This window comes from Lipotes vexillifer, unplaced genomic scaffold (assembly GCF_000442215.2).
Source record: "Lipotes vexillifer unplaced genomic scaffold, Lipotes_vexillifer_v1.1 scaffold1019, whole genome shotgun sequence".
Taxonomy (NCBI): domain Eukaryota; kingdom Metazoa; phylum Chordata; class Mammalia; order Artiodactyla; family Lipotidae; genus Lipotes; species Lipotes vexillifer.
The window spans coordinates 171,871-199,398 of NW_006776835.1; the positions used below are offsets into that span (position 1 = coordinate 171,871).

General features: G+C 48.6%; 1 protein-coding gene across 1 annotated transcript in view; it reads right to left on the bottom strand.

The window, feature by feature from the left end:
• The window catches only part of DAPK2 (death associated protein kinase 2), a 115,651-nt gene that overhangs the window by 52,895 nt on the left and 35,228 nt on the right, over positions 1–27,528 (bottom strand). The window contains exon 2 of the mRNA XM_007450694.1: positions 2,493–2,714. Within this exon, the coding sequence (XP_007450756.1) occupies positions 2,493–2,714 (222 nt within the window). The remainder of the gene's footprint in view (positions 1–2,492; positions 2,715–27,528) is intronic.

Consider the following 27,528-nt stretch of genomic DNA (forward strand, 5'->3'; position numbering starts at 1 on the left):
GGCCCGCGTACCGCAAAAAAAAAAAAAAAAAGCCCATGAAAAGCCCTTCTCTCCTGGAAGGTCCTCCTCTCAGACCCTGGTCACACAGGACTGAGGCACTGTCTTAGCAATCCCTAGCTCCATAGCCAGGCACCCTGAGACAATGAGGCAGCTTGAAAGTAAAGGAGGAGACACAGAAACTACGAACAGACAGAACTTCACAAACACGGCAGCTCACAGGAGCACCAGTGTGACAACTGATGTTACGGGCGGTGACAGCTCACAAGAAGAGGGCATGTAACTCTTGGTTAGCCATGAAGCCTGCTGGGAGAAACAGGGACATCTCAAGAGCATCCGAGACCCCAAATCCTGGGGTTCTACAAACAGGGAGTAACAGACAACTTCCCCAGCAATGACAGAAAATGCCAATTAAAAAAGTATCATAACTGTAAAAGACAATAATGATCCCTGCTTTAAAACAAATGACCCAGGGCTGGCAAGGCTGCAGGCAGAAAGAAACGCTCCCATGTTGCACGTGGCGCTGGTTAAACTGTCCTATGAAAGTGAGGATACCAAGAGCCCTAAAAATGTCAGCCCGATTGCCCCATTCCTGAGGATCTGTCTAAAAAAATTAATCCAAAAGAAAAGGGGGAAAACACAGGAAGAAAGTTGTTTTATGGCAGTAAAATGTGTAATGCTTAAAAGCTGGAAATTAAAACACCAAATGTCCAACAACAGGGAGATACGGGGTATGCAATGTAATGAAACATGATATAGTCAGTTAAAAGGGAAAAAGCTATTCATGGCATTATGTTAACTGGGGGAAAAGTAGAGCAGGAAATTGTACATGTACAATGATTGCATGCAAATAGATAAAGACTGAGAGGAACCACAGGGAAACAAATAGCTGTGTTTGGGTGGTAGGCATATGAATGTAATTTCTTTTTAGTTGTTGTAAAGTTTTGACATCAGACTTTTAAAGAACTGGCCTGGCTTTCCCAGCAAAGGTGGGCTTGTCACTCTCTGCTGGGAACCGGTGCTAACCCTTAGCCTTGGGGCTTGCCACACCTCGGGCCATCCACATGGCTGGCTACATCTGTGGGAACCCACCAGGCTTGTCTGAGTGAGGCAGGTGTATACACTGACTGGTCTAATTGGCTAAGAGGTCCCTGGGAGAAACACAGAGGACATTGGGAGTTAGACAAAGGGAGAGCATGGGTAATTCTATGCACTTAAACATTGAGATGGATAATTTAAGAATCCAATGCAAAAGTATGCAAATGCCCATCTGCTACATAAATCTATAGGCTGACAACACCAGAGCATAGTTCTCAAATTAGAATGGTCTCAAATGCCAGGTGGTCCACCCAACCCACAGGCAGGTTAAGGATGGCTGCCTGCTTCATACATGAGAGCTGAATCTCAGAGGGGTGAGGTGACTTGCCCCAGGTCACAAAGTCAGGGATTGCTGAGACAAATGTTGCCACTACTCTGCTAACTGGCAGATGCCTCACGCCTCTGAGGCTCAGAACATTCTTGACACTCGGTCTTGCTGCTTGACTAGACACAGCCATTTCAACTTGTGCCACAGCCCAACTCAAACTCTACTAACCGCCGGAGGCCCACCTCCACCTCCCCAGTCCATGGGGGGCATCTCCAGGAGGGACACCAGTTGGCCAACCAACTCCTAGAGTCGTGGTGTTACCCATCCAAATTCCACCAGACTGTGAAGGATTCCCCTGCAGGGCCAGCCCAAGGCCATCCCACCTCAAGCGCATAGCTCTGGCCCCGCCACTTCCTGGTTGTAGGATCTTGTAAATGACCCAGCCTCTCAGTGTTCTTGTCTGTAACATGGAGGTAATAAGAGTCTCCATGGGATAGGATTGTTATGAGGATTAAATGAAGTAACAGACATTCTCAGCAAAGTGAATACAAAGTCCTCTTGGCCTAAGTGGGACACTACCCTCAAAACAGCTCCCTGTGAAGACTGAACGAGACAACACGAAGGACCTAGCAAATGCTTGGCTTACAGCAGGGCCCTCTAAGCAATAGTTACTATGATAACAATAAAGGCATCAAACACAGCACAAAGGCAGGGGGAGGTTCCCAGAAAAGGACTGAGAAGGCCTTTGCAGAGCCTGGAGGATGTTTGTTCTTCCCTTCCTCATAGAACAGACTCTCCCTGACAGCCCCCTGCTCCGCCTTCCACCCTCTGCCCCCCCCCCCATCCTCCCACGTGCTCACCAGCCAGGAAAGTACCCCAGCACTCCCCACTTCGTCCCTCTGATCCCCAGGGCCCAGTGAAAGTCAGACCTAGACCCTCGCCCTCAGTCCCTGCTGCACAGCAAGCCCGGGTTCAGGAGGAGAATGGGGTAAATGAGGGAAACCACTTCCCACTGACTTCACCTCCTCCAGGTCCGGCTTCTGTCAGGTTGTTGCTCCCTCTGGGGCCTGTGGCTGCAGCTCCCCTGCGCCCTGCTGCCCCGCCCCCCCAGTCCCAGGCACCCACTCACAGCTCGAGGATGAGCACCACGTCAGTGCGGTTCTCGAAGACGTCGTGCAGCGTGATGACGTTGGGATGCAGCACCCGCCGCAGGATGCTCACCTCCCGCTCGATCTCCTCCCGGCACACACCTCGCCGGCTGGCCTGTCTCTGCCGCTTCTTGATGAACTTGGCTGCATACTCCAGCCCTGTGCTCTTCTCTCGGCATTTCTTCACGATGGCGAACTGGCCGCTGTGGGGACACAGACCCACACAAGGAGGGCATCACTGTGGTTACTGGGGAAGTGACCTGGTTGTCACCCCTAGGCTACAGTGACTCAGAGTCATTCTTCCAGGGCAGGACAAATCATGCCACCAGCCAGCATCCCCACCTGGCCATCAACCAGTGACTGAGACAGAGTAAGTACTGGGCTTCCCTTCTGTTCATACGAATCCTTTACCTTTTACTAGGAACGAATGTTGGTATTGTCACTCCCAGTGTACAGATGGGAACACTGAGGCCCTGAAAGGCTACTGGTTTGATCTGGATGACACAGCCTCATCGTTCCAAAGCCTCAGCTAGAACCCCTGTCTTGTGTCTACCAGATGAAATCACAATGTCCAGAGGTTTATACTACTTAATGAAAAGATTTTTAAGGAAAAGCAGGACTTTCCTGGTGGTCCAGTGGTTAAGATTCCATGCTCCCACTGCAGGGGGCACGGGTTTGGCCGGGGAGCTAAGATCCCATGTGCTGTGAGGTGCGGCATAAATAAATAAATACATACATCAAAAAATAAAAAGCAAAAATGGTCAGCATGGTCAAAATACTAACAGTAACAATCATCTGTTTGGGCCTCCCTTATCTGGAAGCAAGTACAAATTCACCTATTTGGAATTGTGAGGGGACAAAGCACCTCTATGGTCTCATGTTTGTACCTTTGTTTCCAACCCCTCCCAACAAATAAAAATCTCAATTACCTGACATGAGCCAAGTAGTCAGACTATAGGGGACAGAGCTAATATGAGGATGATGCACTTAAGGACGAGGCCAGAGGCTATGTCAGCTGGGTTCGGGGGGATCCTGGTGGAGGTGAGGGCAGGGTGGAGGCAGCCTAACATTGTTAGTAAGCACAGTGGGTGTTCATCACGGTGAGAAGACTGATAGGACCACAGAATCGTAAAATGTTAGGAAACTGAGGCACAGGAGACATCAAGTGACTCACCTGAGGTCATCACAGAGTTAATGGCAATGTCAGGCCCCAGGGCCGAGTGCCCAGCCCACTGTTCACAAAACCACTAAGATAGTTAAAGGAGTCAAGATGACGCTCAGTGCCCTTCAGGCTGGGCCTGAAAATCCTTCACTCCAGGGACCCAGACAGCAATCATGAAATGGTGTCCTTGCCAGAGTGGCAGGTGGCCCTAGGAGAGCCTCTCTGGGTGCTCCAGAAGCAGCGCCCCCCCCAACACACACACACACACACACACACACACACATACACACAGGGAAGGGCAGTGGCCTCCTGTTTCACCATCTCAGTCTAGGCAATCGGTGGGGGCCACTCGAAGTTCCTGGTGACTGCCCAGTGGCCACCCTCCGGTGAGTCTTCCCACTCCCCTTCCACCAGTGCCCCATGTTTTCTTGCCAACCACAATATCCACTGCTTGAGACACAACTCAGGAAATTTTAAGGTTCAGCTTAATGGCTAAACAGGGGCCATGAGACTCCACACTTTGGAGGTACTCTCTTAGTGGCTCTGGAGTAAAAGTTACACACAAGTGCTCTGGATATTTGCCTCAACCTCAGAAAACAGCATCACATCTGAACCACTCCATTACTAGAATAATCCTTAGTGAGACAGCCTTCAAAATAAGCCAAAGTGATTAAAAAAAAAAAGTCAAGTAGAGCAAGTAAGGAATAGATATGCCAACACTTAAATAGCATTCTATGGCAACCACCTTAGAGATGTTGCCAAACACATGTTCATGCATCTCTCCATCCCCACATCCCCCAATCACCCAGTGCTACCTGATCATCTACCCTGTGCCAGGCTCTGAGCTGCACAGTAAGGGGCAGGGACCAGAGGCACACACATCAGATACAGATGGAGCTCTGGGAAGGGAGAGGGCCCTGGCTGCTTGGCTGGGCTGGGAAGCCTTTGTGGAGCCAAATGTCTATCACACTGTCTGCTAACTCTAAACTATTAGAGTTAACTCAGCTATTTATGCCCCAAATATTGGCTCTGGGCTCTCTACACACTAGGGGTTGACACAGGTGGAGTGAAGCCAAGCCTCCCAAAGTCAGAGGGAACACATTCAGTGAGATCTCTGGTCACTGGAAGCTGCTTTGGGCCTTGGGACATCAGGTTGCTTTGTGGGTGCCACCAAACACTGGACAAAGCCTCCAGTCCCAGGCAGCTGTAAGTCTCTGTGTCAGGATGGCCACACTCCTTTCCTCTCTCTCTGACACCTCAAGGGGCCTGGCATTGGCAGCCCTGAGGGATGGGAAAACCAAAGCTTAAGGATTTTAAGCGATTTGTTTAAGTTTACAGAGCACAGAGGTGGAGGCATAGGGATTTTATAAGGCAGAGCTAAATATTTCAGGTTACCTTCACAAAGCTTTCCCTTTTCCTGTGAGGGAAACGGAGGCATTTTTCTGTATCACATGCCTGAAAAATTCCTCAAACTCTCAAAAAGCAAATGAGTGTCTGCTCTTCCTGGTTGAGTGTTCTCTCTGTGAGAGCAGCTGCGGCAATGAGAGGTGACTGGGGTGCAGGCCTAACATGAGCAGGTGTCTTCCTCCAGCCAAAAGGAGGTATTCTGACAGTATGTGACTAACACAGAGCCAAATACCAAGTAATGTCACTCATCTTCCCTCTCTTCACGGGACAGCAGTCCTCTACTCAACCTGCCCTGGGGAGCCTCAAGGAGAGCCAAGGCCACTTGCTGGTTTTCCCCTCTCCTTGAGCTGGTACTGGGAAGTGTGCAGAATATGCTCCACGAGGCCAGCCCTGGGGCAGGGAGGCCTTGGGCAGGGAGAGCAGCCTTCCGGGTCAGATAGGCCTGGCCTCAGGAAACTTACACCACCTGGCTATCTGCTTTGAGCAGCAGTTTCCTCATCTGTAAAATGGGAACTGTGATTCCCTACCAGGGAATTGTGAAGACTGGAAATATGTCATGCCGGCCCACAGGCAGCTCCAGTAAATGGTGACTATTACGTCTTATTAGTTAGTTGCTCACGTGAAGGCAGACGTCACTGATCTACATGGTCTGTCTGCAACGTGTGGCCAGGGCATCAGTGCGATTTTAACACATCCCCACCCCACCCCCTGACGATTCCAGTGCACAACCAGATATGGGGATGTCTTTTTTCTAAGCAATTAACCAACTCTTTTCATCCTTAGAGCAGTGGTTCTCAACCCTGGCTGCATACTGGAATCACCAGGGGAATTTTTTTTTTTGGCCACACTGCACGGCATGCGGGATCTCAGCTCCCCAACCAGAGATCGAGAGATCGAATCCATGCCCCCTGCAGTGGAAGCGCAGAGTCTTAACCACTGGGCCACCAGGGAAGTCCCAGGGAATTTTAAAATTACTGCTGCCTGGGTTCTACCTCCCGAGATTCTGATCTCCAGGGTCTGGGCTGCAGCCTGGGAATCAAGATATTTAAAAGCTTTCCGGGTGACCGTGCCGTGCAGTCTAAGCTGAGAAACACCAGCTTACAACAGTCTTCTGATTATCTCCATTTTCTAGATGAAAAAAGTACACCACTGTTACCCATATTATTCCTTGCCCTCTTCAGTATTGATATATTACCCTCTCCCTTAGTTCTTTGATCTGATCATTAGAAGGAGGATGGGAGGGGAGAAAAGGATGGGAGGGGAGAAAAGTAAGGGGGGGAGGAGTATCATCTCTTCCACCAGGACAGTTTTTGCTTGATTTGCAAATCAAGGCAGAAGACCACCCAGGGCTCTGGGAAATAACAGGAATGGAAGTTTGCAGTTGGGCACCCCCTGGTCACTGTACCCACAGCAGATACACGAAAGCCAGACCTGAGGTGGCTTCGTCACGCCCCCCAGAAGACCCAAGTGCAGGTGGAAGCAGTGATGGTGATGAGCCCTTGTCTGCCCATCAGGAAGGCTCTGAAGCCAGAAATTCAGGCCCTGGGATGCAGAAGTTGCTCAGCTAGGCTACGGGGCAAGGGGTGGACAGCGAGAGCCCCTCTAGGTTAGAACAGAGCCACCCAGGGTATATCCCAGGAGGGAGCAGAGAGGAGCCATCCGACCATAAGGGAAGTGATTGCCAACACTAATTCAAAAATTATGGGAATGCTGAAACACTGATGTACATAGGCAGAGCATGCATATTCCTATTCCCGCCTCCCTAGCAAGAGAGTCAGTTCCTAACCTGAATGCAGCAAAGGGAGGGTAGTCCGGAGGTCCAATTCCTGGTCCCCGTGACCTGCCACCAAAGCTTCGTGGGCTTGGACAAGGAGCTGCCTTCTCAGTTGTTTTCCTCCACCTGCCACCTGAGGTTTCACCTCAGAAAGCTTCCTGTCAGAAAGCTCCTAAGAGCCCATGAAAACTCTGAACAGAAATGAAGCTTGCCCTTCACCCTCCAAATTCCATCTCTGGGCTGATGTCTGGAGACTTGGGTTCTGGTCAGGGCCTGTTCACTAACTGGTCATAACCCTGGGCAGCCTGTTCAACTCCCTGGGCCTCAGGGTCCTCCCTTGTCAAATGTGGATGAGAAAACCCCGCCTGTCCACCTCACAGGGCTGTTGGGGAAATCATGAGATAACGCCTGACAAAGGACTTAGCTATCCAGCACAGTAGAAAAGCAGTAGGCGGGGGTGGGTGGAATGCTGAGCCCGAGGCTGGTTTGCAAAAGTCACGTAGGAGGGTTTCCGCGAAGGACAGTAAATCCACAAGACACAGAAACTACCTTCCCTGCTCCTGCCAGCTGCTTTCCTGCAAGTATGTCAGGAACACGCCCCTCTTCGCAGGCTGAGGGCCCAGCCCCTCACTCACTCAGTGCCCCGGGAGAACAGAGCAGGCTGCGTGAAGATCAGCGTCACAGTCACAGACAGAACTCGGCAGGGCCCAGGGTGGCACTCCATGAGGGTCTCCTGTTGTCTGCCCAGGAATCAGATGAGGAGTAAACCTAGACCAGCTTCTCAGAACTCAAAAATAGTGTTGCTGTCTCCAACACCAGCTCCTAAGCTTCATGGAAGAGCCTGGCTCAATTACCACCGAATTCTTCACCGCCAAAGAATAATCTGGGCGTGACCCAAATCTCACACCCTGAGATAGATTTTGTATAGCAATGTGGACATCCCAGCATTTACATCCAGCTTTTCTCTCTGCAAGCTAACTATATTTTTATTCTCTCTTTTAATATTTGCAGGTACCATTCTTAGCTCCATTTTACAGATCAGAAAATGGAGGCTTAGGGAGGTTAAGTAACTTGGTAGTTGGGCCAGGTAGCAGGCCCTGATAGCAGGGCTAGAACATAGAGGCAGGTCAACTGACTCCAGCTTCAGTGAGACTCTCAAGGTAACTAGCCAGCAGTGATGTACCAAACAGTGAGGAGGGGGCCCACCCCAGAATGGAGGAGCATTTTATCACTGACAGTATTGAGAATTGCCAGTGCATGATGACAATAAAAAGTAGACTAATTTTTATTCAGTTTTATCATTGGTTTTGAATTCTCCAAAGACAATGCACCCCTCATGGCCGGCATTGAGACAAGACCACTCCCACTACCCAACCACTCCCACCAGGTTGGCTATGGCCAACTAGACTTGTTCTGGCAGCTCCCAGGGGCTGACTGCCAAAGGTGTTTTGTCAGGGTTATGGATAGAGTGGGTCTAACTCATTCTCATTCTCAGTCAACTCTGAAGTGTCCAGGAACATAGTAACTTACCCCAAAGTCCCCAGTTGGTTAAGGCTGAGATGAGGCAGAGCTGTACAGAATGCAGACCCCCGCCCCAGGGAGGAGATGCCATGGGAGGTAAAAGGTAACAAATGGGAAGTGCTCCAAGTCAGAGGGATGTGGGGACCAGGTTCCTCCTCCCGCTTCCCCCAAGCAATCACTGCAGTTCCTCTTCCCACACTCCAGAACAATGAGCCACGATTCCTCTGGAATTAGCCTGCAAGTTTGCAGGACCACTGAGCGGGGATGATGCTTAGAAGCTTCCAGTCATGGCCACCCCAGGTGCAGCCCAGCAGGCGGGGGAATGGGATATTCAACCAACATGTGTCAAATGTGTGGACAAGAGGAGCTCAAATCTACAGTCCGCAGGAACCACATCAGCCTGATCCCAGAGGACCCACACCCCAATCCCAGGGCAATAGCCTGTCTGAGGATGGTGCCCCCACTCCTCTGCCTGGTCAGGCTTGACTGACCCTGCCTCTTAACCCCCTCCCCCTTCCAACACATCTCATATCTAACCAGCCACTCCTGATTCCCACGAACAAGATCTTTCTCCCCTTGCCTTAGTAACCAACTTGCTTCTGGTCTGCTATACCCAAGTCCAGGATTTAGAGTCAAAAGACCCAGGTTCTATCTCCAGCTCTGCTACTGTGACTGTGAGCCTCAGTTTCCTTGTGTGTAACACAGACATAAGACGATCCCAATCTTACCAGGTTATAATGAGAAAGTGAGATAAGTATGTAAAAGCACTAAGTAAACTATAATTCTCTGTGAACGCGAATTATTCTTTCTTTCCATCCGCTGGATCGCCATATCTGGATACTGGTCTCCATTTTCCAGTCCCAGCCTTGAATCTGATTCAGCCCCTGTGAACCCCATCCACAGATCCCAGCTTTAAAATAGTGCTGGAGAGAACTAGGGCCGTTGAAAGGCAGGGTCCCCAGGTGGTGCCAGGATCCAGGAAGACAGAAAACACTTCGGGACACAGTCACCCAAGGTCAGGGCAAACAAGGGACCAGACATCCAGGAAGCCAAAAAAGGGTGAAGAAATACAAGGGTGCCAGAAGTGGGAAGCAGCAAGTCAAGATTCCAGGCCAGAGAGATGAGGGTAAGGAGCAAAAATTTACCAAAAGCCAGGTGGGCAGTACGTCAGGAGCCAGGCGGGCAGTATATCAGGAGCTAGGTGGGCAAGCGAGGAGTGAGAGGCACGTGGGGGCAGCAGCCAAGCCAGCAGCCGGCACGTGGAGATTGGAGCAGACAGAAACATCAGCACAAGACCTGCAAACACAAGAGCGCCCAGAGCCGTTCAAATGGCCTTTTCTCCCAGCTAGTGAGCCAAACCCACTGTCTAAAGAGCCCATTTCTCCTCTCTTACCGTGTTGCCCATACCTTTCTAGTCTCCTGATGATGACTTTAAAATTTATTTGAGGTATGGAACCCTCTCTCCAATAAATCTTGCACAGAAGCCCAATATGCAAAACAGATAAAAAGCAGTACTTCTGGGACTTCCCTGGTGGCGCAGTAGTTAAGAATCCACCTGCCAATGCAGGAGACATGGGTTCGAGCCCTGGTCTGGGAAGATCCCACATGCCGCGGAGCAACTAAGGCCATGCGCCACAACTACTGAGCCTGCGCTCTAGAGCCCACGAGCCACAACTACTGAGCCCATGTGCCACAACTACTGAAGCACATGTGACTAGAGTCCGTGCTCCTCAACAAGAGAAGCCACCGCAATGAGAAGCCTGCGCACCGCAATGAAGGGTAGCCCCCACTCACCGCAACTAGAGCAAAGCCAGCGCACAGCAACAAAGACCCAATGCAGCCAAAAATAGATATAAAAAATAAATAAATAAATAAATTTATTTTTTAAAAAAAGGAGTACTTCTTTTTTGGGGAGAGGCACTCAGAGGTCACCTACTCAGAGCCCACCGACATGATGCCTAAAGGGGCTTCATGGAACCCCAAGGGCTTCAGGGAACACAATTTGAGAAGTACACTCTACAGCATGGAAGCATGCTCGTTGATGATCCCAAAGCAATTTCAAACTGTAAGAAAAAAGAAAAAAAAAAAGGAGAAATAGAAAACACTGATGAAGTAATTCTCAAAATTATTATCTAGTCTTTTAAGAAGTTACTCTGACCAAGCCAAACTCAGGGTCACCAGTAAGGAATACATGTAGGATAAGCATCAGGAATCAGAGGTTTCCAGGGGGCTGAACCCTGACCTACAAATGGCCCCTGTCCAAGAAGTCACAGGTGTCTGCCTGTGCTGGCCAGTGGCAGCTGCTTTCACATCTTAGCTCATTCAATTCCCTGTCCCTCAGACTAACTTCCTTCCTCTGACACATTTTTTTTTGTGGGGGTGGGCAGAAAAAATTCCTAAAGCACAAAAAGGGAGGACCTGTTGAGCAGAGCCAAGTCAAGCTGAGCTCTGATTACCTTTTGGAATGTATTTTTAAGTCTAAGCACATTTTGATGCTGTTGTCAAATGAACATGAGCCCACAAGTCCAAGGCCTGAAATAAATTAGGCTCAGTTTAAGTTGGACTTGGCTACTCAGAGAAAGGTTTTCACTGAAAATACAGCTCAGTGTCCTCTGGTATTTCCCTTAGTTTAGAGTCTAGATTCTAGACACTGACATGAGGTAGGTTACTATGGTTTGAAGTGTTAGCCTTGCAGGGTACCGCCCACCACTCACCATCCACCCACCTGTCATCTAGTCCCCTACCCACCCACCCATCCACCTAAATGTCCATTCACCAATCCATCCATTCACTAATGTACTCCTCCATCCCTCATGTATGGATCAGTGTCCTAAGTGCTACAAACAAGACGCACCCCACAACTTGAAGGGCTCACAGTCAACTGGGGAGATCAAACACTCATGGAAAAAGAAATATGGAATGGATGTATAGAAAGAGCTGTCTCAGAGTCAACTGCATGGGAAGCAGTAAGTGCTGCAGCAGTTCAACAGAGGGAGAAAGTATCCGTCAAGGGGAGTCAGGGGAAGCCTTAAGGAGCAGGTGGGATTTGAACCAGGTGCAACAGTGTACTATTAGGCCATTCAAGACGGCTGTTCTCTTGTCCTCTGGACATCCCCTGCTCAACTAGTCCCTGCCTCACCTACACCCTACTCACATAACTGACCTTCCCTCTTAATCATAGAGCCTAATCAGCCAATGCCTACATACTTGCCCCGGGCCCCAGCTAGTGATTGTTCTAATCTCTAGATCAGAACATCTTGACCAAGATAGCTCATCAAAGGGGCCATGAGGGGCCTGCTCCTCTGTTGGTTTCCCTGGTAACCGATAAGCCAACCTGATATCAATTCCCTCTATAACTGGTAACCTCACTCTCCCACCCAGGAGTGAAGACTTGCTGCCCTGTCCTGCCCGTCATCTGCAGCACATGGTGAAGTGTCGCTCCAGGACCTTGCTTCAGACACGTAAGATCCCCCCAACCATTAAACCCCTGATGTCTCTGTCGCTGACTCCGGGCTCTTTCTTCGGTCTTGAGGCTGGGCAAGTACAGGGCCTGCAGGCCTGCGGAGTACAGCCCAACAGGCAGAAAAAGCTGGATGCAGACAGGCAAAGGGGAGTCAGCTTGCCACAGCTGGAGAAGCAGGGTGTGATACACAGATGCTTTATTCTGGGCAGGCCCCAACTCACCACCTCTCTACCTCACTTCCTCCCCGTCAAGTGGCCACTTTCTCGAGGAAGTACATCAAGAAGCTGAACTTGCCCTTTCCTCTCCTCTTTGCGCGGGTGGAGGGAAAGGAAGACAAGTGGCCAGCAGCCAACGATGTTCGCTTGTAGGGCTCCCTTCTCACCACCCGAGTTCCTGACAATCAGATGTACCTTTGATTAATGAAAGAACTTCAGCAGAACAGGTCAACTTGCTTGATCCCAGAAATGCTAGCCAATTGGCCTTCACAGCCTAGGTGGAGCCCAGGAGGCTGGACCATAACAGATGTGACCTTTTGCATGAGCTCATGCTACAGAGCAAAAAAGGGACTACAACAGGAAGACAGAAAAATCCAAGCTGGTCGAGGTTCTGTTATTATTGTGTGGGGACAGGGTCCTCCCTCATAAAATGGTGAAGTGAACAGTTTATCGTCTATAAAACCTCCCTCCCAACTTGCCAGACCACTCTAGTGCCAAGAGTTCTGTACCCAGCCTCTCTCCTGTGAACTCTGGACCTCCCCATGGTCCACATACTCTGGGGATCCTTTCCATAATTTACCCATAATTCACACTGAGTGATATGGGAGGCAAAGGGTTAACCTGCCCTCAGTGCAAAGTAACACATTTACATTTTAGCAGCATCCTTGACCAAGAGGGTCAAGGATGTGGCAAGTTTAGGCACACGTTGGGCAAGTGAAGGAACTAACTGGAGATAAAAAGGTCTTTCCTGGGCTTCCCTGGTGGTGCAGTGGTTAAGAATCCACCTGCCAATGCAGGGGACACGGGTTCGAGCCCTGGTCTGGAAAGATCCCACATGCCGCAGAGCAACTGAGCCTGTGCGCCCCAACTACTGAGCCTGTGTGCTCTACAGCCCGCAAGTCACAACTACTGAGCCTGCGTGCCACAACTACTGAAGTCCATGTGCCACAACTACTGAAGCCCGCACGCCTAGAGCCCATGCTCCACAACAAGAGAAGCCACCACAATGAGAAGCCTGCGTACAAAGAGCAGCCCCTGCTCATTGCAACTAGAGAAAGCCCGCACGCAGCAACAGAGATCCAACACAGCCAAAAAGAAATCAACAAAATAAATAAATTTATTTTTTTTTAAAAAAAAGGTCTTTCCTAAAATTCATGCCGAAAAGGTGGCCCTGAAGAGGACTGACTACATACATGTATCTGCATATGTGAATGCGGGTGTGCAAAAATCGCAACCAATTATTTCTTGTCAATTCTCTTCTGTCCACCTGGATCTTAATGTTCAAGGGATTACTTGCTGCAACATCTTCACTAATATACACAACTCTTAGCCATCTAGGGTGGATGCTCTCTGTTCCTTGGGATTTCTGTGAGTTTTTGACCCCAGGTTTGCTTCCTCACCATTACTTAACAATGCCTCAGATCACCTCTCCCAAACTCAGGGCTGGGGATGGGGAAGACCACCATGCTGTGGGCAGAGCACAGGGTTTGGAGTCCCGGCTCTATCACCAATTTCCAAGTCCCCTTCTCTCTCATGGCCTCAGTTTACTCATCAGAAAAATGGTGAGTTGGACCAAGATGTCTCTCTCACCCCCATCCCATCTCACCCTCAGGATTCCCTGATGCAGGTCAGGGTGTCACATGCATTTATCAGTCTGAGACACACAGGGTGATTTCTGGGTTTCCCTCTGCACAGGGTCCAGCCACAGGTTCAAGCTACTGAGATTTGTCAGTCCCATTTTAACCAACTAAATTTCCAAAGAGAGAGTGGGATCAGGGCTTTGGGCAAGAAGAACAGATCTCAGGCACTCTCAGAAAGATGCCCCTGTACCATCTTCACATCCAGCAAAATGCTGAACACACCAAATAGCAGAGATACCTCCATGACAAATGACCGAGGCATTCACCTTAACCAGCAACCAGCCCATAAGAGCCTGGGGAGAATAGAACTGTCCTACTCATCTCACAGGGCCCGCTGAACACTGAGAACAAAGCAGGTATTCTGTCAATGTAGAAAGGAAGAGCTAAACTGAGGCAGCAGGGGGACTTCCCTGGTGGTCCAGTGGTAAAGAATCTGCCTTCCAATTCAGCGGATGCGATTTCGATCCCTGGTCAGGAACGAAGATCCCACATGTCGCGGGGTAACTAAGCCCACACGCCACAACTACTGAGCTCACGCGCCTAAGGGAGAAAGCCCACATGCCGCAAACTACAGAGCCCACGTGCTCTTGGTGCCCGAGCGCCACAACTAGAGAGAAGCCCATGCACCACAATGAAGAGCCTGCACCTCAATGAAAGATCCCATGCGCCACAACTAAGAGACCCGATGCAGCCAAAAATAATAATAATAATAAAAATAAATAAATTAAATAAAATAAACTGAGGCAGCAGGAAGTGAGGTGCAGGACCTGTCACTCACAGCCAGCTCTCCATGCAGCTGGAGCACATCTCTGGCAGACTCTCTGGGTAAAGAACACGTTCTTGATATTTGTTTATTACAGAAGGAGCATGTTCATTATTTTTAAAAAGCACAAAGAGGAAGCTTCCTGAGATAACCATTGTTATCATTTTGGTGGCTGCTCTCTTGGACTTTTTTTCAGCACATATTATGGTCTTTTTTTAAAAAAGACTGTTCATTTTTTTAATGGGACTGGGATGATACCATATGTACTATTTTGGAAACTGCTTTAAAATTTTTTTGTACTTAATAATAGATCATGAACATTTACTCATGTCATTAAAAATTATTTTACTACCTGATTTTAAATAATATGCCACCATACAAATAAAGCATGGTTTTTAGAGCAAACTCTTAATTTTGGACATTTATATTACTTCTAATTGTTAATATAATTAATAAGACTGTTTTAGATACCCTTATATATAAATCTTTGTGTACATCCCTGATTATCTTTTTTTTTTACATCTTTATTGGAGTATAATTGTTTTACAATGGTGTGTTAGTTTCTGCTTTATAACAAAGTGAATCAGTTATACATATACATATGTTCCCATATCTCTTCCCTCTCGTGTCTCCCTCCCTCTCACCCTCCCTATCCCACCCCTCCAGGAGGTCACAAAGCACAGAGCTGATCTCTCTCCTTCTGCCTGTCACTAAGCTGTGACTTCGGGGCACACTGAAGGGAAGTGCCTTATGCCTTGTGACCTTGTTGGTCACCTAGGCACTCAGTCCAAGAGATATCTTCAAACTCACCGCACAGACAACCTCTCATCCCCCACGCCTGGCTCTTTCCTCAGAATTAGCCCACTCTTCCTTCTGGCGATGCCCCTCCTACTGGTTGACTGCAGAAAAGGATGGCATCAGAGGGTGAGCAGGTCCTGCTACAGAGTGGGCCTGGTGTCCCCAAGGTGGGTCACAGCTGCTGGGGTGACCAGCACAACAGACCCCCTTTAGGGATGCAGAGCATCTCCCCTGCCCCCAAATTATCCATGATGTTGTTTAGTGTCCTTTGAAACAGGCTGCAGCAGGAAATGGCTTTCTTTCAGAAATTAGTACCATGAAGATGTCTGTCTACCCTGAAAAACTGATACCCTGTTCATTTCAGATAATGAAAATGACGTAATCTATCGTATTTCCCTTTTGTCATCTTGGTGGTCAGTGACAATAGTGATAGTGGCCCAGATCTTGGGTGTATTTCCTTCCTCCTTCCTTCACACCAGTGGCTCTCAAATTTGAGGGTGTAACAGAATCAGCTGGGGAGCTTGGTAAAAATGCAGGTACTCAGGCCTTACCACAGAATTGATAAATCATAATCTTTTGGAAGTCAAGTGTCTTTTGATCTTCCACCTTTATTTTCAAATTCTGTGTGCCTCATGCTGTACGTTGCCTCAAGTTCTTACCATACAAGGGCAGGAGGAAATAACTGTAAGTTGTTCTGTGTTGCCATCACTGTGAGAAAGATAGGGAGCTGCAGAGCATGCCTGCAAAGGCAGAACTTGGTCCATTTCACAGATGGCTAATGGAGGCCCCAAACAGTTAAAGGGCCAAGGCAGGACCACCCACATAACCATTTACAGTCCATCCCGATAGACAAGTTGATCGACTGCAGAGCAGAGGCATTTCCCATAGGAATAAAATGGTGCCACTCCCATCCCCCTCAGGCCCCATGCTCACAGGAGGCCCATTCCCTCATCCCCACCCTCAAAGTGATCTGACTTTTAGATCCACATCCATCCTCCCTATGCCCACAACCCTAGAGTGTGGGGCAAGGTAGAGAGAACAGGTCCAAGTCCTCTTAGAAGCAGATTTCTGTTCAAAATCTCCTCCCACCCAGCCCTGTCTCCCCAGCAGAAGCCAGAGCCTCTTGGCTTCTGGGCAAGAGGCTACGAGTCGCAGCCGTGCCATCCCCGCTGTCATCACCAGCCCCAATTAACAGCTACCAGGAGCCCTCGGGGCTGCCACTCCTTCCAGGTTCCTCTAACTCTGCTCTAAGTCATTACAGGATTTGATGCTGCCTGACATGTTTCTTTCAAGCCTAACTGTCAGGACGCCGGGAAGGTATGCGTCACAACCAACATGATCTGTTTTTCCTCTGTCTACCCAAACTGCTGTCTAGAATAGAGCCCAGCCTCTAACATGGCCGTTTCCCTCTAGAAGCCCACCTGCCAGGCCTCCCTCACCAGCTGCCTCAGGGTGACCTTGACCTCGCCCACATGGCCCATGCTGGAGTCACAGAGGGGTAGAGGTTAACCAGCAGAGCTCTGAAGGTGCAGGGGGCTCAAATCTGGGAAAGACGCCAGGATAACACCAACCCAGTTCTGTTACTAGCAGGCTCTGGAAACTTGGGTGAGTTTCTTAACTTTTCTGTGCCTCTGTTCCTTCATCAGCACATGGGGATGACAACGACCTCATAGGTTGTGATGCACATTAACTGCACTGATAAATATGATTTTAGTTTTAGTTCCTCGGGCTTCAGTTTCCTCACCTGTAAAATGAAAACAATACACTTAACTTGCAGGACTGTTGAGAAATTTTAATTAGAGAAATGTGAGAACATAGCACATAGCCCAGGATATCCTTGGTGCTCAGTGAATGGTTTCTGAAAGGTGGAGGAGGAATAAATCAGACGGTGAATATCACGGTTCAAAGCAGATGTTTTCACCCTGGCCGCAGGCTGCCCCTTCTTGCCCTTCAATATCCCAGAAATCACCTCCTCCCTCAACAAAACAGGGGCCCAGACTGGCCAGACAGGCACATTCCTGCCTCATCTCGAGAGCTGGCAGGTCCCGGCGTTCCCTCCAGAGCAGACTGTCTCAACACATCAGGGCCCAGGACAGCCAGGGGATGGACTGTGTCCCTCGGCCCTCCCGTCACCCCACTGTTCCCTCCAGGGCAGGGACACTGCAGGGTCTCCTGCCAGAGGCTGGCTCTGGATGGCAAGGCTCATATACACACAGAGAAGGGTCCCCACATACGCCGAGCTCTCTGCCTGGGTCCCTGGGTCTCTTCTGGGTGGGCCACTGCTGGAGTGGACCCAGTGGAAGTGTGAGGAAGCCCAGCTGCGAGCAGCTGAGGTTGCTTTGACCATAACAGGTGTCCTCTGTGTGCACGACTCGGCGTCCATCACATCTCTTACTGCCCGGGGTATTCTGTCTACTCGCCTGAATGCCACGCTCCACCCTCTTCACCCTTAGCGCCCCAGGGCTGTAAACATCTGAAACGCAGGGATGGCTCTGTCTTGCCCACTGCTGTGCTTTTGGCACCTAGAAGCGCTCAGTAAGTATGAGCTGAATACAGTGCGTGTAGGCACTGGGAACACAAAGACGAACAAGATGCAGTTCCTCATTCACATAAGAACCAGCAAGTATTTGCAGAAGGCGCCCCCAGAAACCTCTTTTCTAAACTAAACATTCGGTATATCTTCTCTCCCGTGCTCTTTGAAGGCAGAGCTGCTTTGTGGAACCTCTCTTTACCCGTAGGACACCCAAGCTCTCACAGAGTACACAGTAGGCACTTTGACACAGACTAAACTCAGCTGGGGCGCGCTGCCAGTCCACTCTGCTGGAAACCTGCCCAGTCACTCTCTGTTCTATAAGGAATTTTCCCTTGGATCCCAGAGGTGAGTAAGACACAGAGTAATTTGGTAACAGTTCCCCTTCCCCTCGAGCCCAGAAATTATCTGACCAAGCTGGGGCTGGGAGTTAGGACGATCCACAGGCTGGGTGTCAGTCCTAAGCTTTTCTAGGACACAGCGGGAACTGAGAGGGACAGTCCTGCCCCACAGCTGCCACCAGCAGCTTCTCACAGAACGGTAGGGTCAAACCACAGCGGGGAGGAAGGACCCTCTTCACAGTTGAGAAAACATGCAGAGCTTGCCCAGGGTCACAGAGTAGCTTAGAGCACAGCAGCCAGAGACCCCAGGTCTCTCAACAACTATTCTGTATCTTTCTACTATGGCAAGGAGTTCCAAACTTTTTCTAGCAGTAAAACTCTTTTTCTTTTCATTATTTATTTATTTATTTTTATAAATAAATAAATAAATAAATTTTATTTTTGGCTGTGTTGGGTCCTCATTGCTGCGTGCGAGCTTTCTCTAGCTGCGGCGAGCGGGGGATACTCTCCGTTGTGGTGCGCCAGCTTCTCATTGCGGTGGCTTCTCCTGTTGCGGAGCACAGGCTCTAAGTACACGGGCTTCAGTAGTTGTGGCACTCAGGCTCAGCAGTTGTGGCACATGGGCTGTAGAGCGCAGGCTCAGTAGTTGTGGCCCACAGGCTTAGTTGCTCCGCGGCATGTGGGATCTCCCCGGACCAGGGCTTGAACCTGTGTCCCCTGCACTGGCAGGTGGATTCTTAACCACCGCGCCACAGGGAAGCCCTCATTATTTATTTTTTAAAATCTTCAGCAAAGGACTACACAAAAACATGGATAAATAAAAATGAAATTGCACAGAAGGCCATAGAGTGGAATCAAGAGCCCCCTGCCCCATTCCTCTCCTGCCCCAGCTCTGCTCACCCGAGGCAATCGCTTTTAAGCCTTCTCATGTTAAGATCACACTGTTTTTCAAATAAATCTTACACAGAAGTTTAAAGTACAAAACAGATCAAAGGGGAACAACGCAAAGCACTGCTTGATTACTATATACACACACAGACATGCGTGACAGCCCCTAAGTCTGCACCACAGGACTCGATGTGAAAACCACACCACTACAAACTTCCCCTTATGTCACAGCCTCCTGCTTTTACTGGCAGCCTGCTGTGGAGGCAGAGGGAAGCTTTCCCCCTGAACGGACACACCTATACCAGGTACACCTAGATTTTGTCCCCATAGCTCTTCCCACACCCAGATTCCTGAGGTATCACCACCTACAGCAAAAGAGACCTCTACAAAGCCTCAGGTCTCCCTAGGGCTTAAGCTCTGTCTACCTGGAGAGGGAGAAGTGGGGAGAAATCCATGTGTGTCACAGCTCACAAAAACTCAAAAAACTTATAGATAGTTGGATTAGCAGTCATGTATACCTTAATAGGAATTAGTCGGATTAGACTGCTTTCCTACCAAGTGGCAGAATTCAACTATGCCTGGGTGGTGGGGGGATTTCCCTGGTGGTCCAGTGGTTAAGAATCCATGTTCCAGTGCCGGGGAGGTGGGTTCGATCCCTTATTGGGGAACTAAGATCCCACATGCCACAGGGCAACTAAGTCCATGCGCCACAACTAGACAGCCCACACGTTGCAACTAAAGCCCGCACACCGCAACAAAGACCCAGCATAGCCAAAACAAACCAACAAAAAAAACTATGCTGGGGGGAAAAAGAAAATTTTGATGTAATAGAAGAAGAGATAATGTTGGGGTGAGGAGAACTGAGGTACTTAGATGCAGAACAAGATGGGCCCTGCAGGGGAGGTCTTTGGGGTGCTAGAGGGCAGCAGGAGGGCACCCAGCATTGGCAAGCCGGCAAAAAAGGGGGTGGGAGCACCCTCTGACTGCTTACTCCTCAGTCCTTCCCTTCTTCAAAACACTTAAGTCAACACTCTTCAACCACCTCCACTACTGGCAAAAAAAAAGTTCTGGTCTGCACTGGATTCTGCTGTGCTGTCCCATCAGATGCTGGAGGTGGGAACTGGCTCATTCTGCTGTCTCTAGATCACAGGGAAATGCAGCTTGCCACCGAGAAAGGACAGTTACTATACACGATGGGGCAATCTCCTTCCTTCCTCTTCCTCCCTGCAAGCACTCACAATGCATATTTCCTCCCTCCAAAATTCAGAGCGAATGCACAGCCCAGGAAAATAATAGCCTCTTCCGGGTGGGGATGGGAAGGAAGTGGGGGCACTGACTTGCAACCACAGCTCCCAACCATGGCCTTCCTGGAAATCTCCCCCCTGGGGCCCAGGGCTGCACCTCCTCTCTTCTCTTCATCACTGAACCTTGTACCCCCGAGAACATTGCCCCTCCAAGTGTGGGCCTTGGACCAGCAGCATTGAGTTTGGCAGAAAAGCAGAAACTCAGATCCCACCCCAGCACTACTGATTCAGAATCTACCTGTGAACATGACTCCCTGGTGATTCATATACATATTAGTTTGAGAAGTGCTGTTTAAGAAAATGTTACACCAAACCACTACTTAATGGAATCCTGGGTACCCAAAAATTCCCTCCAAATCCTCTTTGGTCCTGGTCCTTCTTGCTGGAAGTCTGGACCTATGGGACTGTTTTCCTACCTTGGAAAAGGCAGTATAATGAGCAGACACAAATGAATAAAAATATGTTGAACAACTCCTTCCGTGAATAATAAGTTACTCCTGAAGTAGCATTATGACTTACAAAGTGGTTTTATGTGAGTTCTCTTATTTCATACTCACCAAATCCCCAGGAGGCCCTTGGGGACAGGTATTACTGACCTCCTGTTACAGAGGAGAAGCCAAGCTCAGGGGCACAAACAGCCTCCAATGTGGCACCTAGGGTCCACATCTGGGGGACATGTTGCAGCTCGACATGGATTAACCACAGTGTTTGGAGAAAAGGATAATCTGATTTTTTAAATGTTTAATAACAGAGTTCATCAGAAATTCCTTTTTGATTTGAGCCTTCTTGTCGGAAACATGAATCAGCTTTACCTCCCCTAAAAGTGAACAATATCCTGTATATGTGCTTTGATCAAATATGTTTTTGAAGATTAACAATCTTTAAAGGCCTTAAAGTTCTCTTATTTATCACTGTGTCTTCCAGAGCATCTACCACAATAATTTGCACATAATTGTCAACAAATGTTTTTGAATGAATGAACTGATAGATGACCAACTGGCAGATTTATCAGTACACATCTTCTCTCTCACTGGAGAGGCCTGGAAACTGAGCTGTGGGTATGAGAAATTGGGGTTCTACATCTAAAATACAACCTAGATTCCTGATGTCATCTTGTTTTCGTTTAATCTGCCTACTGAAAAGGTCACGCATACACACATACACAATTCCATTTAACAGAGGATTAGAGTTAACCGAAGTTTCATAGAGTGAGACCACAATCTGTCTGATTGTCTCACATGGTTCGCAGTCTGGCACAGAAGGCAATTCCCAGGAAGGAGTTTCAGAGCTCTTTCCAGAACTGACAGGATCCTTGGAAGATTCTCCAAGTTATTTAAAAAGAATAACAACAAATCACTCATTATTTTGTAGTCTAATCTTGGTCTACTTACAAAGACTTTTCACTATTTTTTTAATCAAAGTATAATTAATTTACAATGCTGTGTTAGTTTCAGGTGTACAGCAAAGTGATTCCATTATACATATATATACATATATACTCTTTTTCAGATTCTTTTCCATTATAGGCTTTTATAAGATATTGAGTATAGTTCCCTGTGCTATACAGTAGGTCCTTGTTGTTTACCTATTTTATTTTTTATTTCTTTATAAAGTATGTTTTTTGGGTTTTTAAAAAAAATTTATTATATTATTTATTTATTTACTTTATTTATTTTTGGCTGCATCGGGTCTTAGCTGCAGCACGTAGGATCTTCGTTGAGGCATGCGGGATCTTTTGTTGAGGCGTGTGGGCTCTTCGTTGTGGTGTGCAGGCTTCTCACTAGTTGTGGCGTGTGGGTTTTCTCTTCTCTAGTTGTGGCACGCAGGCTCCAGGGTGTGTGGGCTCTGTAGGCTTGCGGCGCGTGGGCTCTAGTTGAGGCGCGTGAGCTCAGTAGTTGTGGCGCATGGGCTTAGTTGCCCTGCGGCATGTGGGATCTTAGTTCCCTGACCAGGGATCGAACCCGCATCCCCTGCATTGTAAGGCGTATTCTTTATCACTGGACCACCAGGGCATTTTCTACCTATTTTATATATAGTAGTGTGTATATATATGAATCCCAAACTATTAATTTATAACCCACCCTTCCGCTATCCCCTTTGGTAACCATAAGTTTGTTTTCTATGTCTGTGAGTCTATTTCTGTTTCGTAAATAAGTTCATTTGTATCATTTTTTAGATTCCAGATAGAAGTGATATCATATGGTATTCGTCTTTCTCTGTCTGGCTTACTTCACTTAGTATGATAATCTCTAGGTCCATCCATGTTGCTGCAAATGGCATTATTTCATTCTTTTTGATGGCTGAGTAATATTCCACTGTATATACATCTACCACATCTTCTTTATCCATTCATCTGTCAATGGACATTTAGGTTGCTTCCATGTCTTGGCTGTTGTAAATAGTGCTGCTATGAACACTTGGGTGCATGTATCTTTTCAAATTAGAGTTTTCTCCAGATATATGCCCAGGAGTGGGACTGCAGGATCATATGGTAACTCTATTCTTAGTTTTTTAAGACTTTTCACTATTTTAAAGAATAATAATAATTTCTTTCTATATTCTAGGCACAATTCTAAGATGCATTAATGTGCTCAGTACTCTTACCAACCCTATAAGGGAGGTATTATTACTGCCCCCTGTTTACAGAGGAGGCTACTGGAACACAGAGAGAAGAAGCAATTTTCCAATCACACAGCCAGAAAGGGGTAAAGCTGAAATTTGAACCAAGGGGACTGGCTCCAGAGCTTTACTCTTAACCTTGACCGCCTCATCAAGAGTGGGTGAAACTGGTGGGAAACTGATTCAGGGGCCTGGGGAGAGATGATGAGATAGAAAGTCGGGATCTTGTTTACGTATAAAGTCAAGCAGGGTCAAGTTTGGCCCATCCTTGAACATCACCAGAGTTTGGCCATGAGAGAGAAATCAACCCAAGTTTCTACTTACTATTTGTTCCATCCAAAGAAAGGTCATCAGCTGACCCCTGGATGCTCCTTTCTCCCTCAGTCACAGGTGGTTGTTGACTTTTAAGATAGGCCTGCACAGGCAGGGGCCCCATTCTGGGCCCCTGGAGTCACTCATCTACTGCTAGGATGTGTGATCTCAGGAGTCAGATGACCTGGGATCAGTACCAGCTCCCTCAAAATAGCTGTCATGTTTGGATAAGTCATAAACTCTCCCAGCCTCAGCTTCCTCTCTGTTAAATGAGTGTAATCCCTGCCTATGTGAGGCTACTGTGAGGCCCAAAGGTGATGATGAAAGTGAACACACTTTGTAAACTGCAAAAGGCCATACAAACACAGGGACTATGTATTGAGCTCCATCGGTCTCACACATATACATAGGAGGCAGCTATTTAGTAAGAGTTGAGGGGACCTTTGCCCCTTCCCACGTCATATCTCTAAAGTGTCATTCCTGGGACTTCCCTGCTGGTGCAGTGGTTAAGAATCCACCTGCCAATGCAGGGGACGCGGGTTCGACCCCTGCTCTGGGAAGATCCCACATGCCACGGAGCAACTAAGCCCATGAGCCACAACTACTGAGCCTGTGCTCTAGAGCCCATGACCCACAACTACTGAGCCCACGTGCCACAACTACTGAAGCCCGTGCACCTAGAGTCCGTGCTCCACAACAAGAGAAGCCACCGCAATGAGGAGCCCACGCACCACAACGAAGAGTAGCCCCTGCTGGCCACAACTAGAGAAAGCCCGTGTGCAGCAACGAAGATCCAACGCAGTCAAAAATGAATTTAAAAAAAAATTAAAGGGCTTCCCTGGTGGCGCAGTGGTTAAGAAGCCGCTTGCCAACGCAGGGGACACGGTTTGAGCCCTGGTCCAGGAAGATCCCACGTGCCGTGGAGCAACTAAGCCTGTGCGCCACAACTACTGAGCGAGCCTGTGCTCTGGAGCCCACAAGGCACAGCTACTGAAGTCCATGCGCCTAGAGTCCATGCTCCGCAACAAGAGAAGGCACCGCAATGAGAAGCCCAAACACCACAACGAAGAGTAGCTCCCGCTCTCCACAACTAGAGAAAGCCCACGTGCAGCAACAAAGACCCAATGCAGCCAAAAATAAATTTAAAAAGATAAATTAATTAAGTTGAATTTAAAAATATAAAAGACAAGGACTCTTTTTAAAAAAACTATAGCCATAGTATTTATTGTGCTTTAAAAAAATAAAAATAATCCCTTAATATCATCTTCTAGTTGGTGCTAATATTTCCCCTATTGTGTCATAAAGGTTGTTTACAGTTTGTTTCACCAAATCAAAATCCAAATAAGGCCCATACATTGCAATTGATTGATAATGTTTCTTAAGTCTGTTTTAATCTATAGGTTCCTCTCCTTCTCTGCCTCTCTCTCTTTTTCTCACAATTCATTTGTTGAAAATAATAGAGAGATCTTTTGACCTAGAGTTTCCCACAGAGTGGAGTTTGCTGACTGCACCCCCATAGTGTTGTTTAACATGTTCTGTTGTGCCCTGTATATCCTGTAAATCTGTAGCTGGATGGAGAGGCTTAATCAGATTCAAGTTTGAGTTTCTGGCAAAACTCCGCAGGTGGTGCTTCCATCAGGAGGTACACGCACTCTGGCTGCCTGTCTCTTGGTGATATTAGCAGCTTCTAATGATCAATGCCTAGATTCGTTAATTCAATAGGGGGTTCTTTTTGTTTTTTTAATTATCATCATCAAACATGACTTGCCTCATGCTGATACCTTTGCCTGGATGGGACAGCTTTGTTTAGACCAGTAGAGTGTTGAGGATTTTGATCTCCTTAGTGGGAAACAGACTTTCCAAGCTGTTACTGCTGCATGTGCATGGGGTGGGGGTGGGGGGTCTCTGCTGCCTGGTTTGGCATTGGGCTTTCTCACAGGCCCTGGGACCCACACACAAGTGCACTGAGCACGTGCAGAACTGCCTCCTGTGTCAGCCAGGGACCTGAGCCAAGGATCCCGTGACTCTGAGAGCCGCACCCTCCCTCCCACCCTCCCAGCAGCCACAGGTTGTTATTCAGCCTCACATTCCTGGCTTCAGGGCCCAAATCAGTGATGACTTCTCTTTCCTTCCTCATTTGAAACATTAATTCCATCTCTTTCCATAGCTCCTTTTAGATGAGTTCTTCAAAACACTCTTACCTAATCCTCTAGAACTTAGGTGAGTAAGAAGAGAGACTAGCAGAGCCCCGCCCTCCAGGCTGGGAAACTGAGCCCAGAGATCTCAGCTGGTCTACGTGCTGTCCTGCTCTGGCCCAAAGCCTGCACTTAAGGGTGCAAGATCTTGCCTTTCATGGGACAGACACATCTTCTAAGTCCAATACCCACACCTGAGGGATCTTCCTACCTATGGTGCTAGAGAAGCCAGGAGGCTCTGAACAAGGCAGGTATCCAGCCAGCTCATAGCAAATCATCCTGCCTAGATTTTAGCAGCAATTGCAAACATTTTGTTCTGTTCTCAGGCTATAGTGTATGAGGCCATATGTTTTGATCATGGGGTTATTAAATATAGTCACCACAGACATTGGAAACAAGAACAGAAACATTATCCTCCCTTGACCTAAACCCCAGCTGCCAGCCCAGGAATACAAGTGCAGTGCAGGGAAGACGTGCAGGTGCTGGAGAAGATGGAGAAAGGGAAGCCTGGAACAGCCCAGAAGGTGGGAGGACAGCCGTGCGCCCTCCCAAGATGGGAACCGGCACGGACCAATGTGCCCAGAGTCTCTCATGCTCGAGGCCAACAGAAAACACTGGGAGACAGATGGCCAAGGTGGGGGAGGGAGGGGAATAAAATAAGAAACCATCTAATCCACAGAAGAGAGAAATGAACACAAGCACTGGGTACAGGAGTAGAACAAGACCCAACAAACGTAAATCTCAGCCACATGGGCAGAACCAGCCTGCCCAGCATTGCTCTGCTCGTGCCGTCTCCTGGCACCCCATCATGCCCACGAGGGCTTCAGGACCAACCTGCACCGAGTGGTCCCACCCCAGCCACCAGTCCCCCAGCTTCCCCAGGCCAGCCCTGACCCCTCTGCTGCCACAGTGGCACCTGCCACCAAGGTCTGTCCCCACTTGAATCTGACTCATGTAGCTTTTGCCTGTTTACCAAAAAATAGGCCAGAGTCAGAGAATCAGCCCTTGCCATCAGAGGACACAGCCCTCCAGGCTGACTGGTCAGGCAGCAGGAGACACCAAAATAATCTCTCCTCCTATTATATCCTGGACTTTACAATATCTGTCAGCCCCTGTCTCCCCACCCCAACTAAATATGCACAGTTCCAGCACCTGTATCAGGACCCTCAAGAGAAGCCACAAGCCCCCCATAGCGGGACAGAACCAACCACGGAAAGTTGTCTGAGATCCCCAGCACAATAAAAGTTGCCAAAGCTCATGGAACTGTGGAAATAAAGGGAACTTCTCACCATCACCCTCACTTTACAGATGGGGAAGGCGAGGTCCAGACAAGGGGATGGACCTGCCTGAGTCCTCTACTCTCCCGGGCAGTGACAGAGCCAGGGCCAGACAGGTTTCCTGACAGGCATCCCTGTTCTCTCTGCCCTCCCCTCCACCCCACATCATGTTTCAAACAGCTCAGCCTTGGCGCCTACATGGCAGCTGGGAGAGGAGAGAGCCAAGTCCAGATTACATCAATCTCACAGGGAGCCAAGAAGGAAGTGGCGACTATTCTTCCCTCCTGCCCACAGGTAGCCCAGCTCCAGAAAGCCACTGAATATGCAGGGAGGCTTGAACCTCACTCAGAAAAACCTCCACCAGCTACAGAGAGGGGGGGAAATGTACAAGACAGTAGTGGGCCCAACCTCACTTCACCATGCTCGTCACCACACAACCCTTTCTGTATAAGATCCCCTCAGCCTGTAATCTGGCACCCTCAGTTCCCAGGGCCCCTAAATCTTCCCTCCACTCTCCTATCATGGCAATCTGTCCCCTGCTCACACCTGCCCAAGATGTCCATCTACTCCTACTCCAGCCAGGCTTTCCATCCTTGAAGGCCCCCTCCTCCAGGAAGCCTTCTCTGCCTCCTGAATGGGCTGCCTCCTCTGATCTCCCAGCCCTGGAGAAAGTTAGTATCAGGAAGGAAGGCAAAGGTACCTTCCTAAAGGGTATGGGCTTACTCAGTACGGGGTTCCTTCATAACTCAGGGGAGCAGCTCTATGACAGTTCTCCCAGCAGTTATCTAATTTCTGTGGTTTGACAGTT